Here is a 20504-nt window from a genome sequence, read left to right as displayed (position 1 = left end):
CGGAGGGCGGGAGACGGCGGGGCAGCCGCGCGGGCGGGCGGGAGGCCTCGGCAAGGATACTTGTTGCACGGTCCTCTGAATGGTGGTGTCCGGGGACTGAGACTCCTTCAGCAGCTGCAGGATTTGCTGAAGCCCTTGCTCGTCAGGTTTCCACTCATACTCCATCTTGGTTTGCTGAAAATAAAGCCAGACACAGGAAGAGACGGAGTAAATATTACTCTAGGTGCACAGGCCCGAGGGCACCCCACGCCACAACCCCCCCACGCACCGGGCACCGGGACACTTCGGACCTGCCTGCAGTGCCCCAAAGGAAGCTTCGGACTGTGAAAGCCGGCAGAACTGCTCGCAGCCGCTCGGCCGCCAACGTCTGCTGCTGCTGCCGCCGCGGCCGCTGAGCGCAAGGAGCCGACCAGACTGAGTCACGGCGAATTTGCAATCAGGCCCCAAGATCCGCTCGCAGGAGCCCCCTGGGTCCTAGTGCCACGCAGCTATAACCCAGCCCAACGCAGTCTGTACAGAAGACTACACCTAATTTAAGGGTAATCAAAAGTGTTTATCAAAATCGCTGCGAAACACCTGAAGAAATCTGACTTGGCTTATTTTAAGTAAACATGGTGATATATGGAGAAATGACGGCAATAGGGGGAAAGGCCCGATGATTTTCCCTGATAGCTCAACAATTAGTGAAAAATAAAGTTTACATTTTAATATAATATCTAAAGCATAATTATAAACTATTTCTTAAACTCCAAGTTGCACCTGCTATGGTAAACTGAAACTATGTATCAGTGACAATTTCATTAAAAGTATATGCTTAAACAAAAGCAATAAAAATTAGGCATTAGGCATGAGTTATTTATTTGGTACCGGGGATTGAACTTGGGACCTTGCGCTTGTGAGGCAGGCGGTGGAACCACTGAGCTAAATCCCCGGCCCCCAGCATGTTCTTTTTAACAGCCAAACAGTGTGACAAAAAAGAGAATTCGTAGTATTACTCTACTACATGATGGCTTTACAACTGAAGTTAGTAAAAGACCCTTCCTTGTAGAGATTTTAAAAATTTCCTGATTTACTAAACCTCTCCAGTTAGTTTTCCCTTTTAATATTTTTCCCTCTTTTCTTCGCCTTTATTTTCATTTTTTTGTGTTGTTTTGATTTTTGAGACAGGGTCCCGCTACATAGTCCAGGCTAGCCCCAAACTCACTGGAATCCTCCTGCCTCAGCCTCCTGAGTGCTAAGATTACAGGCGTGGGCCACCATGCCCACCCTTTCACATTTATTTTCTGCTCAATATCTTGTAATCTGATTTTGCTCATCACTTTCTATTGACTTCTTAACCCAATACTGTCCTTAAACAAAAAACAAACCACCAAAACTATTACTTGGACATAGTATCTGTTGACACTGTAGTATTTTTATTCCAGCCTTATTATGTGTTTTTATGTATATTTTACAATAAGGGCATTGCTGTTTCTTGCCTATGTTTCATAGTTAATGAAATACTTTAAGAAAATATAGTAATATACTATTATATTGTGATATAATTTTTATAATCTTATAATTGATAGACATGAAATTATATAAAGTATAAACAAATAGATGATTTTTTTGCAAAGTGAACATTCCTGTAAGACCAACACGGAGCTCAAGATGGACAGTATTACCCAATGCCAAGAGGTTTTGTTCCCATTTCTGAGCCATCACCCCCTCACTGTTCCCCATAAACTTTAGCAGAATTTGTATTATTATAGATTTCTCCCTTCTTCTAACTTCATAACAAGCTTAACTGAGAGAATGTTTTAACTGTTTGATGTGAATCCTACACTTTTCTGTATTCTCAATCATAAGAGTGTATATATACTGTAGTTTTTTATTTTTAGATCTTACTCCGTACTACACTAACTCTACAACTTTTTTTACATTCTAGGCCAAAGTACTGTGATTTAACACACCTTTTAATAGAGGCAAATCGGTCTTTACAATGTGGAGAGCACAATTTGTCCAAACACTTCCTGATTGGCTCCAAACCTTTTCTACTTTTTTGCCACTATGAACTACACAGCAAAAAATTGTGATTATTAGGCCAACCTAACATTTATTGCAAAATTACTTTCCAAAAAAGTTATACAATTTAGTCACCAACAAAACTGATGTTTTGTGTATTGCCACCAGTATGTTCTTTTAATTTTTGTTACGCTAATAAGTGACAATTTGATTTCCTGGGTTACCAGTGGGGGTGGTGAATCTAAGAATCTTAGCCTTAGTTCTCAACTGGAGCTTCTACTAGGCACAAAACCTACTTGCTGAGATGACGGGACAAGAGCCCACTTAACTCCTCAGCAGCCCTTCTGAATAAAACTAAAGCCAGGGGTCAGTATCAGTCAAGTCTGAAAAGCAACATCATCACATCCATCTTTTTTTTTTTTTTTTTTTTTTTCTTTTTGGTATCAGAGATCGAACTTGGGCCCTTACACTTGCAAGGCACGCAGCCAAACCTCTGAGATAAATCCCGGGCCCCACATCCATCTTAATTGAAGATGGCTGTACCTTAATAGAAGGTCACTGCCATGCTTGTTTCTTTATTCTCTCACTCAAATGAATACATTATTTTTTGTGTCAAACAACTTAGTACTAAGAACACTACTTGATTAGACTATGTCCATCTGATAGCTGTTCCTTTGTATCTTCCTTATTATGTGTAACAAAAGGTTCTCAAAAATATTTGGTAACTGTTTGATAAGAACCTCAGACTACTTGAACTTCTATGTTACATAGTTTCTTAAATTGTGGTAAAATAAACATGCATAAGACTTGCCATTTTAATCATTTTTAGTGTACAGTTCAGCAGCATTAAGTACATTTTCACTGTTGTGCAACCATCTATCTCCACATTTCAATGGTCACTAAAATTAGGAAGAATGTAGTAGCCAGACCATTGCAGGGTTAATGAGAAAATGTATCTGTTTTGCTGAGCCTATTTCTCAGCTGTAAAATAGAAGTACACCAACTCCTTATTGGGAATGGCAGAGTATGATTGGAAAAATGGTAGTTTGAATAGTTAAACCAATGGTTTTCTACCATGGTTGTACATAGTAGAAAAAAAATAGGCAGATAAAATCTAACTTTTTTTTTAATGGCAGAGAGCTGTTCATGAAATGGTTCATCATCTTCAAGGACGGCATTCTTTCCTAGGATTAAACCTCTAACTTTATGTTCCAGCAGTTCTTCCTGCACCTCTCAGAACTCAAGGCCTTTGAATGGAGATTTCTTGCCTGAAAATGCCCTCTTTAATTAAATTGGACTGTTTTTTTGTAAACTCCTTGCACCTTTTTTTCCCCCCCATACTGAGAGTAGACCTCAGGGCCTTCCTGCTGGACTACATCACATCCCCAGTCCTTTTTATTCTGAGACAGGATCTTACAAAGTTGCCCTGCCTGGGCTCAAATTCATGATCCTCCTCCCTTGCCTCCCAAACTCCCTGCTCTTTAGAGCTACCTTCATTTATCAGATTTTCAAATATTTTAGAGTCAGCTTTGGCACTGTGATTGATATTTTTTTTTTTCTGTGACATTCTTCCAGGATCTCATTACACAGTCTTAAAGAGTTTTTTTTATTTTAAATTACAGATCTATAATTTACAGCTATTTTCATTCTGGAAGCTATCATATTGTATTATAATTATTTTCAGCTCTGTCTCAGCAATAGATCATGTGTTCCCTGAGAACCGGGTCACTCTTTTTATCCTCTTTGCCTAGCAGAGTCTGATTCAATAAATATTTGTACAATAAATACTATTGTTTTGCTATTAATTTAACTGAATAAATATTAAGTTGAGCAATTACCCATGTGCTTGGTGAGCACTGGGGAGTCAAAACAGTTCTTGTCTCCACTAAGTTCTCATTTAGTGAAGAGTCAGACAAATGTGCTGCTCATGAATGAAATACACAGTAAAGTACAATAGGAAAAGACAGAAAAGCAAATACATTCTGTCAGGAAAGAGAGAAGCATTTTCCTCCATCTGGCTCTGAACATTATTTTTCTTCTTGTTCTTCCGATTTCAATGAAATGCAAACAAATATTTCCCAAGCAAAACGGAATTTCCACCTGTAATTGAATCACTGTGTGATAAATGTTGCCACCAGTGATATGATTCCTCTAAATGGTAAATAATTTGTGCTAGAATTCCAAATGAAACAAGGTTCAATGGCCCTTCAATAACATCAGTAGTCCCCCTCGCCCAAAATTTAACATATATTACAATCCTGCCAGAAGTTCCGTGCATACATGTAAAGACAGAACTAGGCCCTTGGCTCTGAAAACTATAAACACATTTTTTTGTGACCTATGTGGTCTAGTGGAACAGTCACAAGTTACACGGGGCTGAGGAGAATTCTTCATGGTGACCTGTCTAGCACCTCTCAGTCTCACTCAGTTAATAAGAGCACCTACTGGTCACAAGGATACTCCAGAGAGAGCAGCACTGCCTCAGTAGGGAATGACTACAGCAGGGAAAGTACAAAAGACTACAAGGACATTAAGCTAACCTAGTTAGGAGCGTACAAAAGTGCTTCCTTGATGAAAGGACTCTTCATCTGATATCTAATAGTAATTACCAGAAGCAAACATGAGAAGGTGGCAGAAGCTAGCAGGACTTCATGGACCATGTTAGGAAATGTAGACTTTAAAACGATTAATCCCTCTAGGAAGGAGAAATGGGGAAAGATGTGTGTTGTGTGTGTGTGTGTGTGTGTGTGTGTGTGTGTGTGTGTGTGTGTGTGTGTGTGTGTGTGTGTGGCTACACATACCTAGCTACATACCTCGCTCTTTAAAATTCTTTTTTTTGGAAACAGGGATAGAACTTGGGACCTTATACTTGTGAGGCAGGTGGTAGCACCACCACTGAGCTAAATTCCAGCCTCTCACCTTTAAAATTCTGAGACAGAGGCTGGGGATTTAGCTCAGTGGTTCTGCTGCCTACCTCTCAAGCACAAGGACCAGAGTTCAATCTCTGGTACAAAAACAACAACAACAAAAAGAATAAAAAATTGTACATTTATTAAAAAAAAAAAAAAAAAGGCCAGGCATGGTGGCTCACGCCTGTAATTCCAGCACTTGGGAGGCTGAGGCAGGAGGATTACCGTGAGTTCAGACCAGCCTGAGCTACATAATGAATTCCAGGTCAGTCTCAACTACATACTGAGACCCTGTCTCAAAAAACAAAAACAAAACAAAACAACAACAACAACAAAAAAATCTGACACAGGATCTCATTAAATTGCCAAGGTTGGCCTTGATCTTTCCATCCTCCTGCCTTAGTCTACCTTCTGAGTACCTGGGATAATAGGTGTAAGCCACTATACCTGGCATGTGTCATATTTTTATAATAAACATGATTTTGAAAACCCATTAGGCTGCAATAGGAGCAGAAAAGCTCTCAGGGATACCTAACTGTTCAACCTACAAAATGGATGGAGCTCATTTGTTAGGGGAAAGGCAGACATATTTCAGAGACGGGTAGGACACCATCAAAACTTCTAGTCCTTAAATACTAAAGACTTAAAAAAAACTGTTAGTAGTGACAGCTAATATTTTTATTTAATTTTTTTTTTTTTTTTTGGTTTTTTGAGACCGGGTCTCATTATGTAGTTGCAACTGACCTGGAACTCATTATGTAGCCCAGGCTGGTCTCAAACTCATAGTGATCCTCCTGCCTCAGCCTCCCGAGTGCTGGGATTACAGGTGTGCGCCACCACGCCTGGCCAACAGCTAATATTTTTAAGAACAGTTATCAGTCAGCATTCTAACCACTGATAATATGTTAACCAACTGAATCTCACATACTACACTACATTAATATTGACCATGTGTTACAGATATGTAAGTTGAGGCACAGACAAGTCAGGTTGTTTGCCTACAGTTATCAGCTAATAAAGGAGAAGACCATGATTCAAACCCAACTAATCCAGATTCACAGTCCACTCTCTAGGAGTCCATACACTGCTATCCCAACAGACATCAACCTCTGTAAGCCAGAAATTGAAACACACACACACACACACACACACACACACACACACACACGCTGCTATACTAAAAAAAAGAACGTTTGATATCTTCATGATAGTGAGGTAAAAGAGAAAAGTAAAAATTACATTTCACTATTGCAAAAGTGTAACAGATCTAAAAGCAGTATGTGGTCTGAAAATGTAAAAGTGACATTTCAGTAGCATGGCGTTAAAAAATTCTAAATCTAATTTTCATACATTCCTTTGTTGTAAATATGTAGCAAGTACTATTTTCATTTGACAAGCACATAAATGAAAATGCAGCTTTAGAAATTTGTTGAATCTTTTGTTGAACATCAATCGGATCTGAACAGTGTTTTCCACTTTTTTTTCCAAAATATGCTATGATAAGCAATGAAGAAAAAAAAAATCAGAGCTATCCAACGGTCTAACTGCATACTATTTAAAGAAAATAATTATTTAACAAAATTTATATGAGAAACTGAACCAGAATTCAGGTATGAAGGGAAAACCTACAGGCAACTGATTAATTACTTTTAGAAAATAAGAAAATTTAAATGTCAAAGAATCAAAATGTTGATAAGCTTGTTAAACCATAGCTATCAAAAGAACCAGAAAGTACTTTCAGAGATACTATAAAGTAGTGAGAGGTTTTGGATCAAAAACAAGAGAGGGAAAAGTAAAGCTGTTGAGCCCAAGCTAGTTGAGGAAATGAGCTCAACTAGATTAGAAGGTCAAAGAATACAGCATATATTAAATATGCTAGGTTTTTAAATAAGGCTTGGGTTTTTAAATAAGCTTTGATTGACTGACTATGGTAAATAGTCTAATTCACCCCTGGAGGAATCATGCTAAGAAGTTAAAATTTTAATTTTATGGTATTACAAATTTATTCCTATCTAAGAGCAGGAAGATTAAGAAAATAAAGAGGAAATGGAAAATAGATACTAGGGAAATTTTATATAAATGTATTCTTAGAATTGAGGAGGACCTTTGAAGATTACCAGACTGCTCAAATGTTAACATTTAAAAACAAAAGTATGGCATCAAAATGAGTGGATGATAAAAAGGAAAGCCTGAACTCAAAATTCAACTCAGTCTACAACCAGACACTTTTTTTTTTTAAAAACCTCAGTCAATTTAATATTCACAACATTAGTATGAGGTAGATATTAACTCCATTTTATATTAACTGAGGTTCAGAGAGTTTAAGTAGCCTGTTCAGCTTGCATGTGGCAAAGTTGGCATTTGATACCAAATCTGTGATTCCAAAGTCTGGATTGTGCCTAATAATAACAGCAACCCTGCTATCATTAATGAGGTGCTTCTAAGTGCTAGTTACTATACTATGTTCTTCAAATGCATGGTCTCATTTAATTCTATAAGTATGTATTATTACTATCTGTATTTTCCAGAAGAGGAACAAGCTTAAGAGAATTTAAGCAATGTGTCCAAGGGGACACAGACAATAATGAACAAAGCCAGGATTCAAGCACAGATGTACCTTGACTTCAGAGCCAATGCAAGGAACCGCTCTGCCTTTTTATTCTTATTGTGCCAACTCCACACACATAACTAACCCTTAACTTAGCAGTGGGTGAACCATGAATCACCTTGGGTACACTTCTATTGCCTTTCTATTTCATGCAGCACCAAAAATTCACAGCTCTCTTGATGGGCTTCTACTTTCTTCAGTTCAGTCACTTCAGGTGTGACTACTGCATCTGTTTTTCAGAGTTTAAACTTTTTCATTTTTAATTAAGGCAGATACGAGTAATACTTCTATAGATTTGACTTTTGGTTACACTACTGCTACCTTCAAAATACCAACTCCCTCTTGAGCTCTACAACAAATTTGACCTTCACAGTTCATCTTACTCTCCATGTTTGAGCAGCATAAACCAGTAGTTCTCAACACTGACTGCACATTACTCACTTTTTTTTTTTTTTTTTTTTTGGTACCAGGGATCAAACTAGGGTGCTTGTGAAGTAGGTGGTAGAACAATGGAGCTAAAACCCTGGCCCCTGACTGCACATTATAATCACTGGGAATTTACAGCCAGATGAGAACTACTACATTAACTCAATGTATCAGCTCCTGGTAATTTTCATTATTTCTTATTCTAATGAACAGCAGTGTTAGAACAGCTGTACTAGAAATGACAGAAAACAGAAGAACAGAATTCAGACTGCTCTGATTAATATGTTATAACTGACTATTCCCAATATGATGAAAACCAAAACTAAGAACAGTGTTTAAAGTTACTTCATTTGTACTACTTCATTAGGATGTGTTAGAAGCTGGTCAGCTAAGTGCTCATTTATTTTATAATTTAACAGTAATACACACAGGTAAGGAATTATACTTAGTTCTGTGACAGAAAAAAGAAATTTGGGTAAAGTCAAATTTTGAGGTTAGAAAATATTTCCAATAAATTATAAGTAAAATAAAGTAGAAAATCATGTTCCTTGAGTAAAAATATTATTTAAATTTGAATATCAAATGACTTATCCTTTTAACAGTAGTAACCAGATCTTTCTTCAAATTTCAGGGTCATTCATAAAACTAAAAATAAAGCCTAAGTAAGTCCATAGATTAAAATCTGAATACACAAATAACTAAGCATAGATGGGCTTTACTGGTGATCTTCCGTTATTACATTTAACTGGAAAATCATTTAAATAGTTCAAGAGACTATTGTCATGGCCCATGTCAACCTTACTCAAATGGTTTTCATTTTTGTGACTAAATTTTAACAACAACGACAACGACAAAGCTATTAAAATCTCAAGTATACATGACTCTAAATTCCATTTCAATTTTATTGAATTTTTAATACTACTTTGTGAGTTGAAGGAACAGTCTCACTGATGTTAAGATGCCAAAAGTCACTCAGCTAGTAAATGTTAAGAACTGAGCCTGGATGACTGTCTTCCTATTTTGGGTCCAATGTTTCCACTACTCCAAATTGCTTCTTTAATTCATACTTTATTAAATATGTAAGGTCAATCAATTGAAAGAGTAGCTCATCTTAGAGTAACATTGTTCTCCACTATTTACTTGCTAGTTTAAACTAGTATGTAGGCTGTAAGTAACCAAATATTTTCTACGCAACACATCTAAAGCTGTAAGGAAAGTCAAGCAAAGGTGTGTTTCAGTATTTTAGAATCCACTGTATATTTCTAAAGCTAGACATTAGTTACAGGAAGGCAAGCTGATACTTTTAACAACTAGATAGTACATAATAACCATTAACAGATCATTTTGGTAATAATTATATTGTTTCATTGCAGTTAGATTGCTTCTAAAGTTCTCAATGAAAGGGCCCAGAAATCTTTCATTCATATATAACACTATCCTTAATTAAGTATAATGTGTGGGTTCAACATTTTACAATTTCAATTGAAAACAAAAAGAAGCAGCACTGCATTCACCAGCAATGCTAAATTAGAAGAGTCAGAGGTGGTTTAGACAGGAAAACAGAAAGATAAAAAAAAATTGTAAGTAGTTAGTAGGCCTATCAGTATTAATCTCATCTTTTATTTGTTTATGTTGAAATCTCACACATAAACAAGGGTACATATCAGATTGCCATTACAGATAGCAGGAAAAGAACTTATGAAAATAAATTAATTTTAATTCCTTGGCTAAATTACTGTTCTGCACTAGTTGCTGGCAAGCATGGGTCCCACAGTCATACATACAGGGGTTTAATTTCAGTTCTATTGTATGTTTTGGTAAATTTTTTGAGTCACAGTTTAGTCATCTGTAAAATGGGCTGATGAGATTAACTAAGAATACAAAGTGCCACATAGCAGGTACTTGATATTCATTCCTTTCACACTACACTCCCCACTAAAACTGTAAAGAAAACTCAGATTTACTTGGCTGGGATTTAGCTCAGTGGTGCTTCCTCCTGTCTCACAAGCTCAAGGTCCTGAATTTGATCCCCAGTATCAAAAACAAACAAACAAACAAACAAACAAACAAAAAACCTCAGATTTACTGAGAACAGGTGATACCAGATCACAATTAAGATGAAGATTCCTTACATTATTATTGCACAAAGAATATGTAACAAAATATCATATTGTTTAAATGAGATGATGCTATGGTTCAAATGTGTGTATCCTTACAAAATCATGTTGAAATTAATTTTCAGGGCAATAGTACTAGGAGGTGGGGCCTTTACAAGGTGCTTAGTATGGGTTTAGGAGGCAGAGCTCATGAATGAGATTACTGCTCTTATAAAGACAGCTCGAGGGAACCTGTTTGGCCTTCCATTCCCCTTCTGCCAAATTTATTTATTTAGTGCCAAGGATTGAACCCAGGATTTCATGCACTATAGGCAAACACTCTGCCACTGAGCTACACCTCCAATCCAAGAAAGAACCACTTATAGAGCAGAGAGCAAGCCTTCATCAGACACCAAATCCACTGGTTCCTTGATGTTGGTTTCCCAGCCTCAAAACTGAGAAATAAACCACTGTCTATAAATTACCCAGCCTAAGGTAGTTTTCTATAGCAGCAGGAACAGACTATTATAAAGAGAAAAATCAAAAGAGAAATTCTGCAAAGAGGAACAAAGAAGTGGAAATTAAGTAGTGAGTAGTAAGTGTTAAATAAGATATGAATTTAATGAATCGGCAAAAACTGTAGAGAGGATAAACTAGTAGTTGATTGTTGCCAGTCCTCACGGTATGAAAAGAGATGTAAAAAAGACCACAAGAAAATTCTATAGAGACAGTCCAAATATGGAAAATAAAATTTGTAAGAAATAATGTTGTACAACAGATGGTACCATATAATTAAAAGTTTAATACAACAAAAAACAGCATATATTCTGAGTATTCATGTTTTTGTTTTATAGTGACAAAGACACAATGAGACTTAACTAAATTAGTGAGGCATAAAAGTTAATAAAAAAGAATGAAATGTGAGATAATAAGGAAATATGAGATTATACTAAACAAAAATAATAATGCTGATCTACATAGCAAGAAAGTATATGGTTTGTAAGACTATGCCCTTAAAACCAATTTTGGGTTAAAAACTTACTAGGGTTTTACAAGTAGAGGTAACAGCCTGAATATCATGTTCAAATCACCATCCTTCCCCCTCATCCCATGAAATTGGAATATACCAATATAAACTTTACCCATAATTGGAGAGTGGCAATCATAGCCACTAGACAATGTCTATCTATTCCTTTTCTTAAAAATGCCAAAATCGGGGCTGGGGGTGTAGCTCAGTAGCACAGCACCTGCCCGGCAAACGAGAGGTCCTGAGTTCCAGGTACCAAAAAAGAAACAAAAAACAAAAACAAAACAAAACAAAACGGCAAAATCAAGACCTAAAAATCCACATTACAAATCAATTAAGAAAAATAATTGAATTTCTATTTTTAAAACACAGAATATCCAGTTCTATAAGGCTTTTTTCCCCTTCATTTTTTAATAGTATACTGATTTTTCTAATAGATACCTATTAGTAAACCCAAAGGCCTTTTCTAAAGGGAATTATGTAGCTTATAGTCCGTATCTCAGAGAGGGGCCTAGTGCCAAAACTTAAACTTTGTGGCCACCTTTCCTAAACACAATTAATTAACTGAGAATTTGGCACTTTGAGCCTCCTTATGATGAATCCTGGCACAAAAAGATGAGCCAAATCAATTTAATGTCCTTTCTTAGAAATACAACAGGAAGTACTAAGATGTCTTACCATTTACCAGGTCTGAAAGCAAAAGCTAAAGGTCTATGATGTAATAGGTTAGTGGCCACCATTAGACTTTATATGCAAGACAAAATTATGCAAAAGCAGAGATTTTAACCTGAGAGAAGAATGAATCAGTCTAAAAAGAAGCTAAGAAGTGCTTAGCAAGATTATATCTTCTGCCACAGTGAGTTACTGCTCCTGGGAACTCCCTCGTTTCCTGAGGGCTCTCTGATTCTAATCCATGAATGATTTAAAATAAACCTCCCCCTTTCTTTTAAACTGATCTAAATGAGCTGCTCTTTCTTGGAAATATAAAAGCTTATTCAGAATGAGAATATTAAATAACCATTTAAATATATACCATATAATTATATATACACTATATAATGATATAATAACATCATAATACATAATAACATCAAATAACAAATTATTCCTCAAATGTTTTTGTTTAAGTGAAAAACAATGAACTTTTTCAGGAGTTCTCTAGAATTTGTAGGGTTGGTACAATGAAGGCTCATGACTCACAGGAATTAATTTCCTTAGCTTGAATATCCATGTAAATTTGAGAGCTGCTGTGGAAGTCTCTGAAAGGTATAGTATAATGAATATATCCAAATGTGTGGAGAATAAACTGAATGGGAAAAGAGAAAACCAAGAATGTCAGCGTCCAGCTCAGGTGTGCATTCTACAGACAAAAGAATTCCTTTCTGTCTTGTTTCTATTTCTTCTCTCACCTTTTCCAAATTACACCATTATAGTTCTGAGAAATGGCAATCACTGCCTCTGATATGTAAGGGAAATCGCTTAACGACATTCATTTTATTAATACTTTATGCTAGTGGGAGATGCAAGATGTGACAATTTACTCTTACCATGTTGGTTTTCAATTAATACAGCAGAGTACTTGCTTCTCAACTCTTCACATTTCAAAGGACCTCTAACATTTCATGCATTTTCAGAAGGTAGCATTATTTGCAAATATGATAGATAAATATATGCTTTATTTAGATAGCTGTAAAAGGGAGCTCCTAGTATATTACAGCAATAGAGTACAAAGTCAGATGTTCCAATAAGGTAATAATACATGAATAACTTTATCAGGAAAACTAATTTAGAACCATAGATAGCAAATGAAAGAAAACTCACAAGAGAAAATATAACATTAAACAAACATGGGGAAATGTTGAACCTCACTAGTAATCAATAAATGTAATAAAGAAGCAATGTTTTTAGTCTCATTAGCAAAGACAATTCTTTGATAATATCTTATGCTGCTGAGGATATAATGAATCAACTTTAACAAATTATAGACAGTAGTAGGAAATAATACAACCTACTGGAAATTAAATAAGCAGTCTCTAGAGTCATGTATATTCTTATACTCTTTACCCTGATTATACTTCACCCTAAACCCTAAACACAGACAAGGGTTAATTTCAAGAATTTTATCTTACATCAATACACTAATTCAACACTGATATTCTGATATCAATACATTTATGGGCAAATAACACAAAATTCACCTGATGGCTATGAAAGGCTGGCAGTATATTATATGTTGGAATTATAGTCCTTTATTCTTTAAAAACTTTTCAATGTTGTGGATATCATTTTTCAATATTATGGGTCTATAATCTTTGTCATGAAAATAAATGAAAAAAACCTTCCATTAGTATAATTGTTTGAAGTCATATATAGTACAGGGACAAAAGCTCCCAAAGAATTTCACTATTTCATGGCACAGTGCTTGCTTCAAAATGATGGCTGAGTCATCAAGAAATATACTTTAGAAAGTTGTGAAAATGCTTAAAGGTTATGTAACTTAAAGGGTTAAGTTTTAGTTATCTAGAAAATTCATTAACAGTACGTGGAGATTTTCTTAAGATCATGCTACTGAAAATAAGTAGACCCAATGGTTAAAAATGTTTAAAGAAAAAAAGATTCAACTTTTGCAAACCACAAAAAGTGTACCACAAAAGCTGTCTTATAAACTATCCTAGTTTCAAAGAAAGGCTGTTTTGAATTATCAGAGGTTGAAGTTTTATTTTTTACTTAGGTAATGGGAGTTATTATAAAAGTCAACACTTACAATTACTGTTCTGATACACTATGGAAATAATTTTAATTTAATTTTAATAATGTTATAAGAAATTAAGACATTTAAATAAGTTGTGAAATACTAAGGAAATAAACTAACATTACTACAAAATTTAAAACAGGAATATAGCCAAAGATTTAGCTCAGTGGTGCTGCTGCCTGCTTCATAAGCACAAGGTCTGAGTTCAATCCCTGGTACCAAAAAAAAACACAAAAAACAAGAATATATGCCAAATTTTATTGCATTTCAAAAAAAATATAGTGAACACGTTTCATCAATTTCCTGACTTTTCAAAACACCAATGAATAATTCTGGAAAAATCATGTAGAAAAAAAAAATTCAAAAATGGCCCAAACAATATGTTTAACTATAAGAATTAAGAAGTCTTGTAGATGTAAAAGCCATAAGTAAATGAAAATGGATTTAAGCTTAAAAAGAGACCCTATAATTCTTATAGTAGTTCTTGAGACATCTATAGCAAGAAGTTCAACATTATTTTCTCAGTAATCAAAACTATAAGTATTTTAAGAAAAATTACATACTAATGCATTCTAAGAAATTTTAAATCTAAACTCTAAGTTTAATAAATGGGCACATCTACAAATAACTTACATTTGTCACTTGGCATATACTGAATTGAGAAAGGTTACTGTTCCAGTACTTTGCATCCTGCTAATTAACCATTTGTGTCATGTTTCACTTTAATCCTACTCTAAGAAAATAATTCATATATCATTTACATGACTTAAAATTAAGACCTTTAGAAAATGGGGAATGAAAACCATTTAAGATTTTAAAAATTAAAGTTAGAATCATTAAAGGATTCTTAACATTTTTGTGCCTAAAGAAGCTAATGTAGTAAATAAGGAGATGGAAAATATATGCATATACTTGACTTAAAATTAATGACATGGTTCTGTGTGTCTGTCTATTGAGTCTCCTAGGAGATACCATTCATGGCTATATACTTACAAGCAGTATACAGGGAATATAATGAACTGCCTCAAAAACATACTCTATTTCTACTACACTAAATTGATCCTTAAAAATATAAGTACATTTCTACTTTAAATCACTTTCCTGGAGTAGAGTTGGGATGCCTACAGCAAATCTTTGCTTAAATCATATGGAATGAAACTTCATTAAAAAAAATAATTTCAGGTAGCAAATAATCTAGATTATTTGTAGTCAACACCCCCCACCCCCCCAGTACTGGGGACTGAACCCAAGACCTTGTGCTTGCCAGGCTGGTGCCAGCACCACTGAGCTAAATCCCTGGCCCACTCAACTCCTAATTACACACTGTTTTTGTGTCTCATATCTCATTATATTGCCTGAGCTGGCCCTGAACTTCTGGGTTCAAGTATCTCTCTCCTCAACCTGCTGAATAGCTGGGACATGAGCACATGTGGCTGCATTACACATGTGCAGTATACATTCATTCTTCCAAGGGATTTGCTTGCTCCACAAGCAAATATTTATTTGGTGATTGTATATATAAGATTTTACAGGTGAAGATTACAAATACAAAATATTTTAAAAGTCTAGAACAAGAGGCATAAACTAGGATATTGCTAAGGTTTCTTAAACTCAATAACTCATTATGAGCCGGGTGTGATGGCGCATGCCTGTAATCCCAGCACTCGGGAAGCTGAGGCAGGAGGATCCCTGTGAGTTCGAGACCAGCCTGGGCTACATAGTGAGTTCCAGGTCAGTCTCATCTACATAGTGAGACACTGTGTCCAAAAAATAAAAACAAAAAACAAACAACAACAACAACAACAAAACTCATTAAGTAGGTAGGCATGTGATGAAATCAACTCAAAAACATCTGCGAAGTTTAGTTAATCCCTAATCCCAGCACTCGGGAAGCTGAGGCAGGAGGATCCCTGTGAGTTCGAGACCAGCCTGGGCTACATAGTGAGTTCCAGGTCAGTCTCATCTACATAGTGAGACACTGTGTCCAAAAAATAAAAACAAAAAACAAACAACAACAACAACAACAAAACTCATTAAGTAGGTAGGCATGTGATGAAATCAACTCAAAAACATCTGCGAAGTTTAGGAGTATTTTTCAGAACCAGAAAAGGATAATTTTACCTTAAATCATGACTTTGCCCTGCAGTTTAACCTGTACCAGAATGGAGTTGAAATCTGCATACTCTGCTTTATGAATAAAAATTGTTTGCTGTGTACCTGATCAACAAGCACCAACACCAAAACAAAGGCCTTCAGTTTTAGTAGGTGAAGTTCAACTAGAATTTTTATTAGAACATTTTTCATCTTAGCCTCATCTTTGTATTTTGCCACCAGCTTTTATACTTCTCCATTAAATCCTTACATTAAATATTAAAGTACTTTACCATTCTCTGTATTTTAGTCTAAAGCAAGACTCCAAAAAAATCCCCACCTTACACTGCCTCCACTATTTCATGTTTTACTGATCTGAGCACAGTTAGGCCAACAAAAATTTGGTATTTGGGGAGGTGAAATAGACACTTGAACTCAAAGCCACAACCTGTTTGGTGCTAGCAACAGCCCACTATAACTTCATGAGGCTTTAGGACAAATTGTCTCCCACTAAAGATCTGTATGTTTTCTTTGCCATTAAGAACCAACATACTATCAGGGAAAAAAAGAAGAGCATATGTTAGGGGTTTGGAGCTATGTATTAAGAATAGTGTCTGGGCAAACCTATATAAATCAATTATACCTATAAACCATCTAATGATCATGTTTTTCTAAGTTTCTAGAACATCAGTTAACTGTAAATACTGTAATAAATGTAGTCATACTCCACATACAAAAGCAAGTCTTATTTCTTTTTCTTTATACTTGCTACTAAACTTCTCCAAACTCCTCCCATTCTTCAGGGAAATTTATACTCAGTTTAATTGTTCAAGTATAGTTCTGGGACTACTAAATTACCTGAGTAAGAGCTACATGTCACTTGATACTTTTGGTAAACACGTGGGCTCCTGGGGAAAGTCACAGTACTATGCCCATCTTAAGCAAGGGTAATCTTTGGTTGAAAATTTTAACAGAAAACTATATTATAGCAAGTTTCTTTCCAACAGAAGTCCTTACTCGTTATCACTTCAAAACTGTGTGACAGAAAACTATATAAAACACTATTGAACCACTAGTCCAACTGAGCATTCTAATCCCTGTTCTGACACACATATGGTTTCAATGGTTCATTCATGCTTTTTTTCCTAAATTCTCTTTATGTTTTCTAATAAAGGTTTGACAAGCAGCATATTTTGAACTAAAACAAACTGTTAAAAACAGATCAGAACACTTTTTTGACCATGTCCATATACTGTTAACCCTACCACAAAAGAATACAAGTATTCCATTTTACCTTTCTAAATAATCAGTACTAATTCTGAAACATCATTTATGTCAAAATCCAAAAAATTTTACATGTAAGTTTAAATACCTTTACTTTTTTTGTTCTTCCTTCTGTCCTAATGTTTATCAGGATGATACAGTAAATTGACCTGCCATTAGTTCTAAAAATTTAAAATTGTCCTTTTGATTTGAGGATCGTTGTCTGAGTTATGTATTTGACTTATCTATTCATTTAATAAGAAATTTCAGGTTTTTCCATGTATTGTGTGAGAGGCATTGTAGTATATATTTAAAAATGTAAACCATACAGTTCCTCTGCTTGACTTTAAATTCTGGCTCTTTCACTTATCAGTCATGGAAAGAATAACCTGTGATCCATAAAATGAGATAATCATAGTACCTATATCTCATGGGGTTGTTATGAGGACAAAATGGCAAAGTTCTACATTAAAAAGAAAAGAAAATCTCTCTCTCACTGTCTAAAAAGACATCACAACTAAGTGTAACATAAAATCCTGGAATGAAACTGTGTACTAGCAAGGGGGAAAAAGCTATAAAGGATGTTGTTGGAACAAATAACAAAATTGTAATATGAGCTGTAAAATTAAATTTCCTGATTTTGTTAATTTTATGCAGTTTCATAAAAGTATCTTGGCTTTTAGGATATACAGATTAAAAGTGCTAAGGGATAAAGGAGCAAAGATCTATGTAGCCTAATTTGAAATGATCCAGAACAATTAATGGGGGAGGGCAAATGGAACAAAGTGTTAAAAACTGGCGACTCCACAGGCCAGGGATTTAGCTCAGTGGCACTGCATTTGCCTTACAAATGAAGGTCTTGAGTTCAATCCCCGGTACAAAGGAAAAAATTGGTGCATCCAAATAAAATGTATACAGAAGTTCTGCCTTTAAGTTTAAAATTACTTTACAACAATATCTTTAAAACTTCCTGGGCTGGGGATTTAGCTCAGTGGTTCCACTGCCTGCCTTGCAAGCACAAGATTGGAGGTTCAATCCCTGGTACCAAATAACTGTTTACACCCATTGCAACTCAATTTCTCCACTTCTACCCTTTCACAGAAACATCCTGAAATTTGTGTACAGTCATCATCTTCCCTTTCTTACTCCTGAGGTAGAGTTCTTTGTTGCCAAACCCAGTGATTTTTTCCAGGGCTCATCTTAATTTCTCCACAGGGCTGACACAGGTGAACACTTGTCATCTCTTGGTTTGCAGCATCACATCTCCCCAATTTTCCTTCTATCCCTCTGGTTGCTATTACAGTCTCCTTTGCTGGCTCCCTACCTCTAAATAGTTCTTTTTCCCTAAATAATTACCCAATCTGTATGATTAAATAGCAACCTGAATTCTAGACCAGTGTCTTATAAGACACACCTATTTGTTTATTAAATGGGCCTCTCACACTTTGCTTCTGATCCTCACTCAAATCTATTTCTACTCCAGTTGCCTATTATCACTCAATGTCACTAGTTTCAATCAGTTGCTCAGGCCAAAATACAACCAGGTCATCCTTGATTTTCCTTATATCCCACATCCAAACGATCAAGCAACGTTGCCAAAATATATCTTCAGAATATACTCTGAATCTGACCACTCACGCCCCAGCAATGGGAAGGTGCAAATGACATGTTCTCTAAGAACACAATCTGTTACAATAGATTTCCCAGCCTCCGCTTTTGTTCACTTACAGTGCATTCCCAGACAGCAGAAAAAAAAGAAAAGAAAAAAAAATTTACTTAAACCCACAATTAATCATGCCCATCTTTCTCCAAAACTTTTTTTGGGGGAGTACCGGGGGATAGAACTCTGGACCTTGTGCTTGCAAGGTAGGCATCCCCTCCCCCCCCCCCCCCCCCCCCGCCACCTTTTCAGGGGCTTCCCATCACAATGAAAATACAACATCCTGGGGCCAGGGATTTAGCTCAAAGGTGCCTAACCTGCCTTGAAATCACAAGGTCCTGAATTCCATACCTGATACCAAAAATAAAAAATTAAAATAAAGTACAACACGCTGGTAGCCTCTGTCTAACCTGGGCCAGAGTCTCTCTCTGAACTCATCTCCTAGCAGTCTACCCCTGCTTCACCATGTTTCCATCACATCAGTTTCCTTACAGTTCCCTAATCATGCTAGGTTTGTTGTCACGTAAGAACCTTTATTTTGCATGCTCTTTGCTTAAATATTCACATTGCTCACTCCTTCCTTCCCTTTATTCAGACTACTTGCAAACTATGATATTTTAGAAAGGCAATGTCCTCATCCATCCTTCTCCACCTCGTTATTCTGTTTCCTCTCACTGCTTAAGTTTTTTAAGTATGCATCTGTTTTTTCCTTTTGCTTCATTCTAAAAAAATTTTAAATGAAAATTAATATGTGACTCCATTACACTGTTAAAAAAAAAACAAAAGGCAATACAGATGAAATTCAAGCTCCCTTCAACTACCTTTCTTCACCCTGTCCCCTCTCCCAGGTACTCTGGCATTCATTTGGTACATATTCCATAGGGCTTTCTTCAGTAGATTTAAACACACAGAAAGAGAAAGCACTTTATTTCTGCTCTCTAGCAAAGCATTCAAAACAGGCTTTGCCTTCCCTAGTCATCACAGATAAGTTTACTACTTCATCACTAATTACAGTAAAGTTCTTCTGGTTTTTTGTTTTTTGTTTTTTTTTTTTGATGGGGGGGTGTTACTGGAGATTGAATCCAGTACTCCAGTTTGTTGCTAATCCCTGACTTCCACACTGAATTACATTCCCGGTCTTTTTATTTTTCCAGGCTGTGTTCTAACTTGTAATCCTTCTGTCTCAGAACTCCCAAAGTGATGGGATTATGGGTGTGCATCATGGTGACCAGCTATAGTACAGTTTGTTGATGAATACTTAACCTACTTTCAAGTATGCAGCATTACAAACAGTTCATTTAACAAATAGTAAAATTTACTGAGTGTTTACTAAATTCTAGGCATATATGCTGCAGACACAGCAATAAATAAATCTCTGGCCTCATGAAGCTTGCATTCTTGAGGGAAGAAAAAGACAAGCAGAATAAAACAAAGTACAAACTTTCTATAAAAAAGGACCACAGAGTAAATATATTATAATGGTTTTGCAGGCCACAGATGTCTTACATATCCTTTGCTTTTCAACCCTTAAAAAAATGTAAAACCAAGCCAGGGCATGGTGGTGCATACCTGTAATCTCAGCACACAGGAGGCTGAGGCAGGAGGATCACCATGAGTTTGAGGCCAGCCTGGGCTACATAGTAAGTTCAAGGCCAGCCTGAACTACAC

The 20504-nt window shown here is 35.9% G+C and overlaps 1 protein-coding gene across 4 annotated transcripts in view; it reads right to left on the bottom strand.

Moving 5' to 3' along the window:
* The window catches only part of Tnpo1 (transportin 1), a 79185-nt gene that overhangs the window by 52176 nt on the left and 6505 nt on the right, over positions 1–20504 (bottom strand). For 2 of the 4 annotated variants that reach the window (XM_010637334.3, XM_010637337.3), the window contains exon 2: positions 61–174. In XM_010637334.3, coding sequence (XP_010635636.1) covers positions 61–174 — 114 coding nt within the window. Of the gene's footprint in view, positions 1–60; positions 175–268; positions 437–20504 lie in introns of those variants that run through there. The other 2 variants (XM_010637335.3, XM_010637336.3) reach the window with 2 other exon arrangements.

The sequence above is a fragment of the Fukomys damarensis genome, unplaced genomic scaffold (assembly GCF_012274545.1).
Source record: "Fukomys damarensis isolate Sample0158 unplaced genomic scaffold, DMR_v1.0_HiC HiC_scaffold_1, whole genome shotgun sequence".
NCBI classification, from domain to species: Eukaryota; Metazoa; Chordata; class Mammalia; order Rodentia; family Bathyergidae; genus Fukomys; species Fukomys damarensis.
The sequence above is the reverse complement of the archived record's forward strand: the minus strand, read 5'-3'. Positions and strand labels throughout refer to the sequence as shown.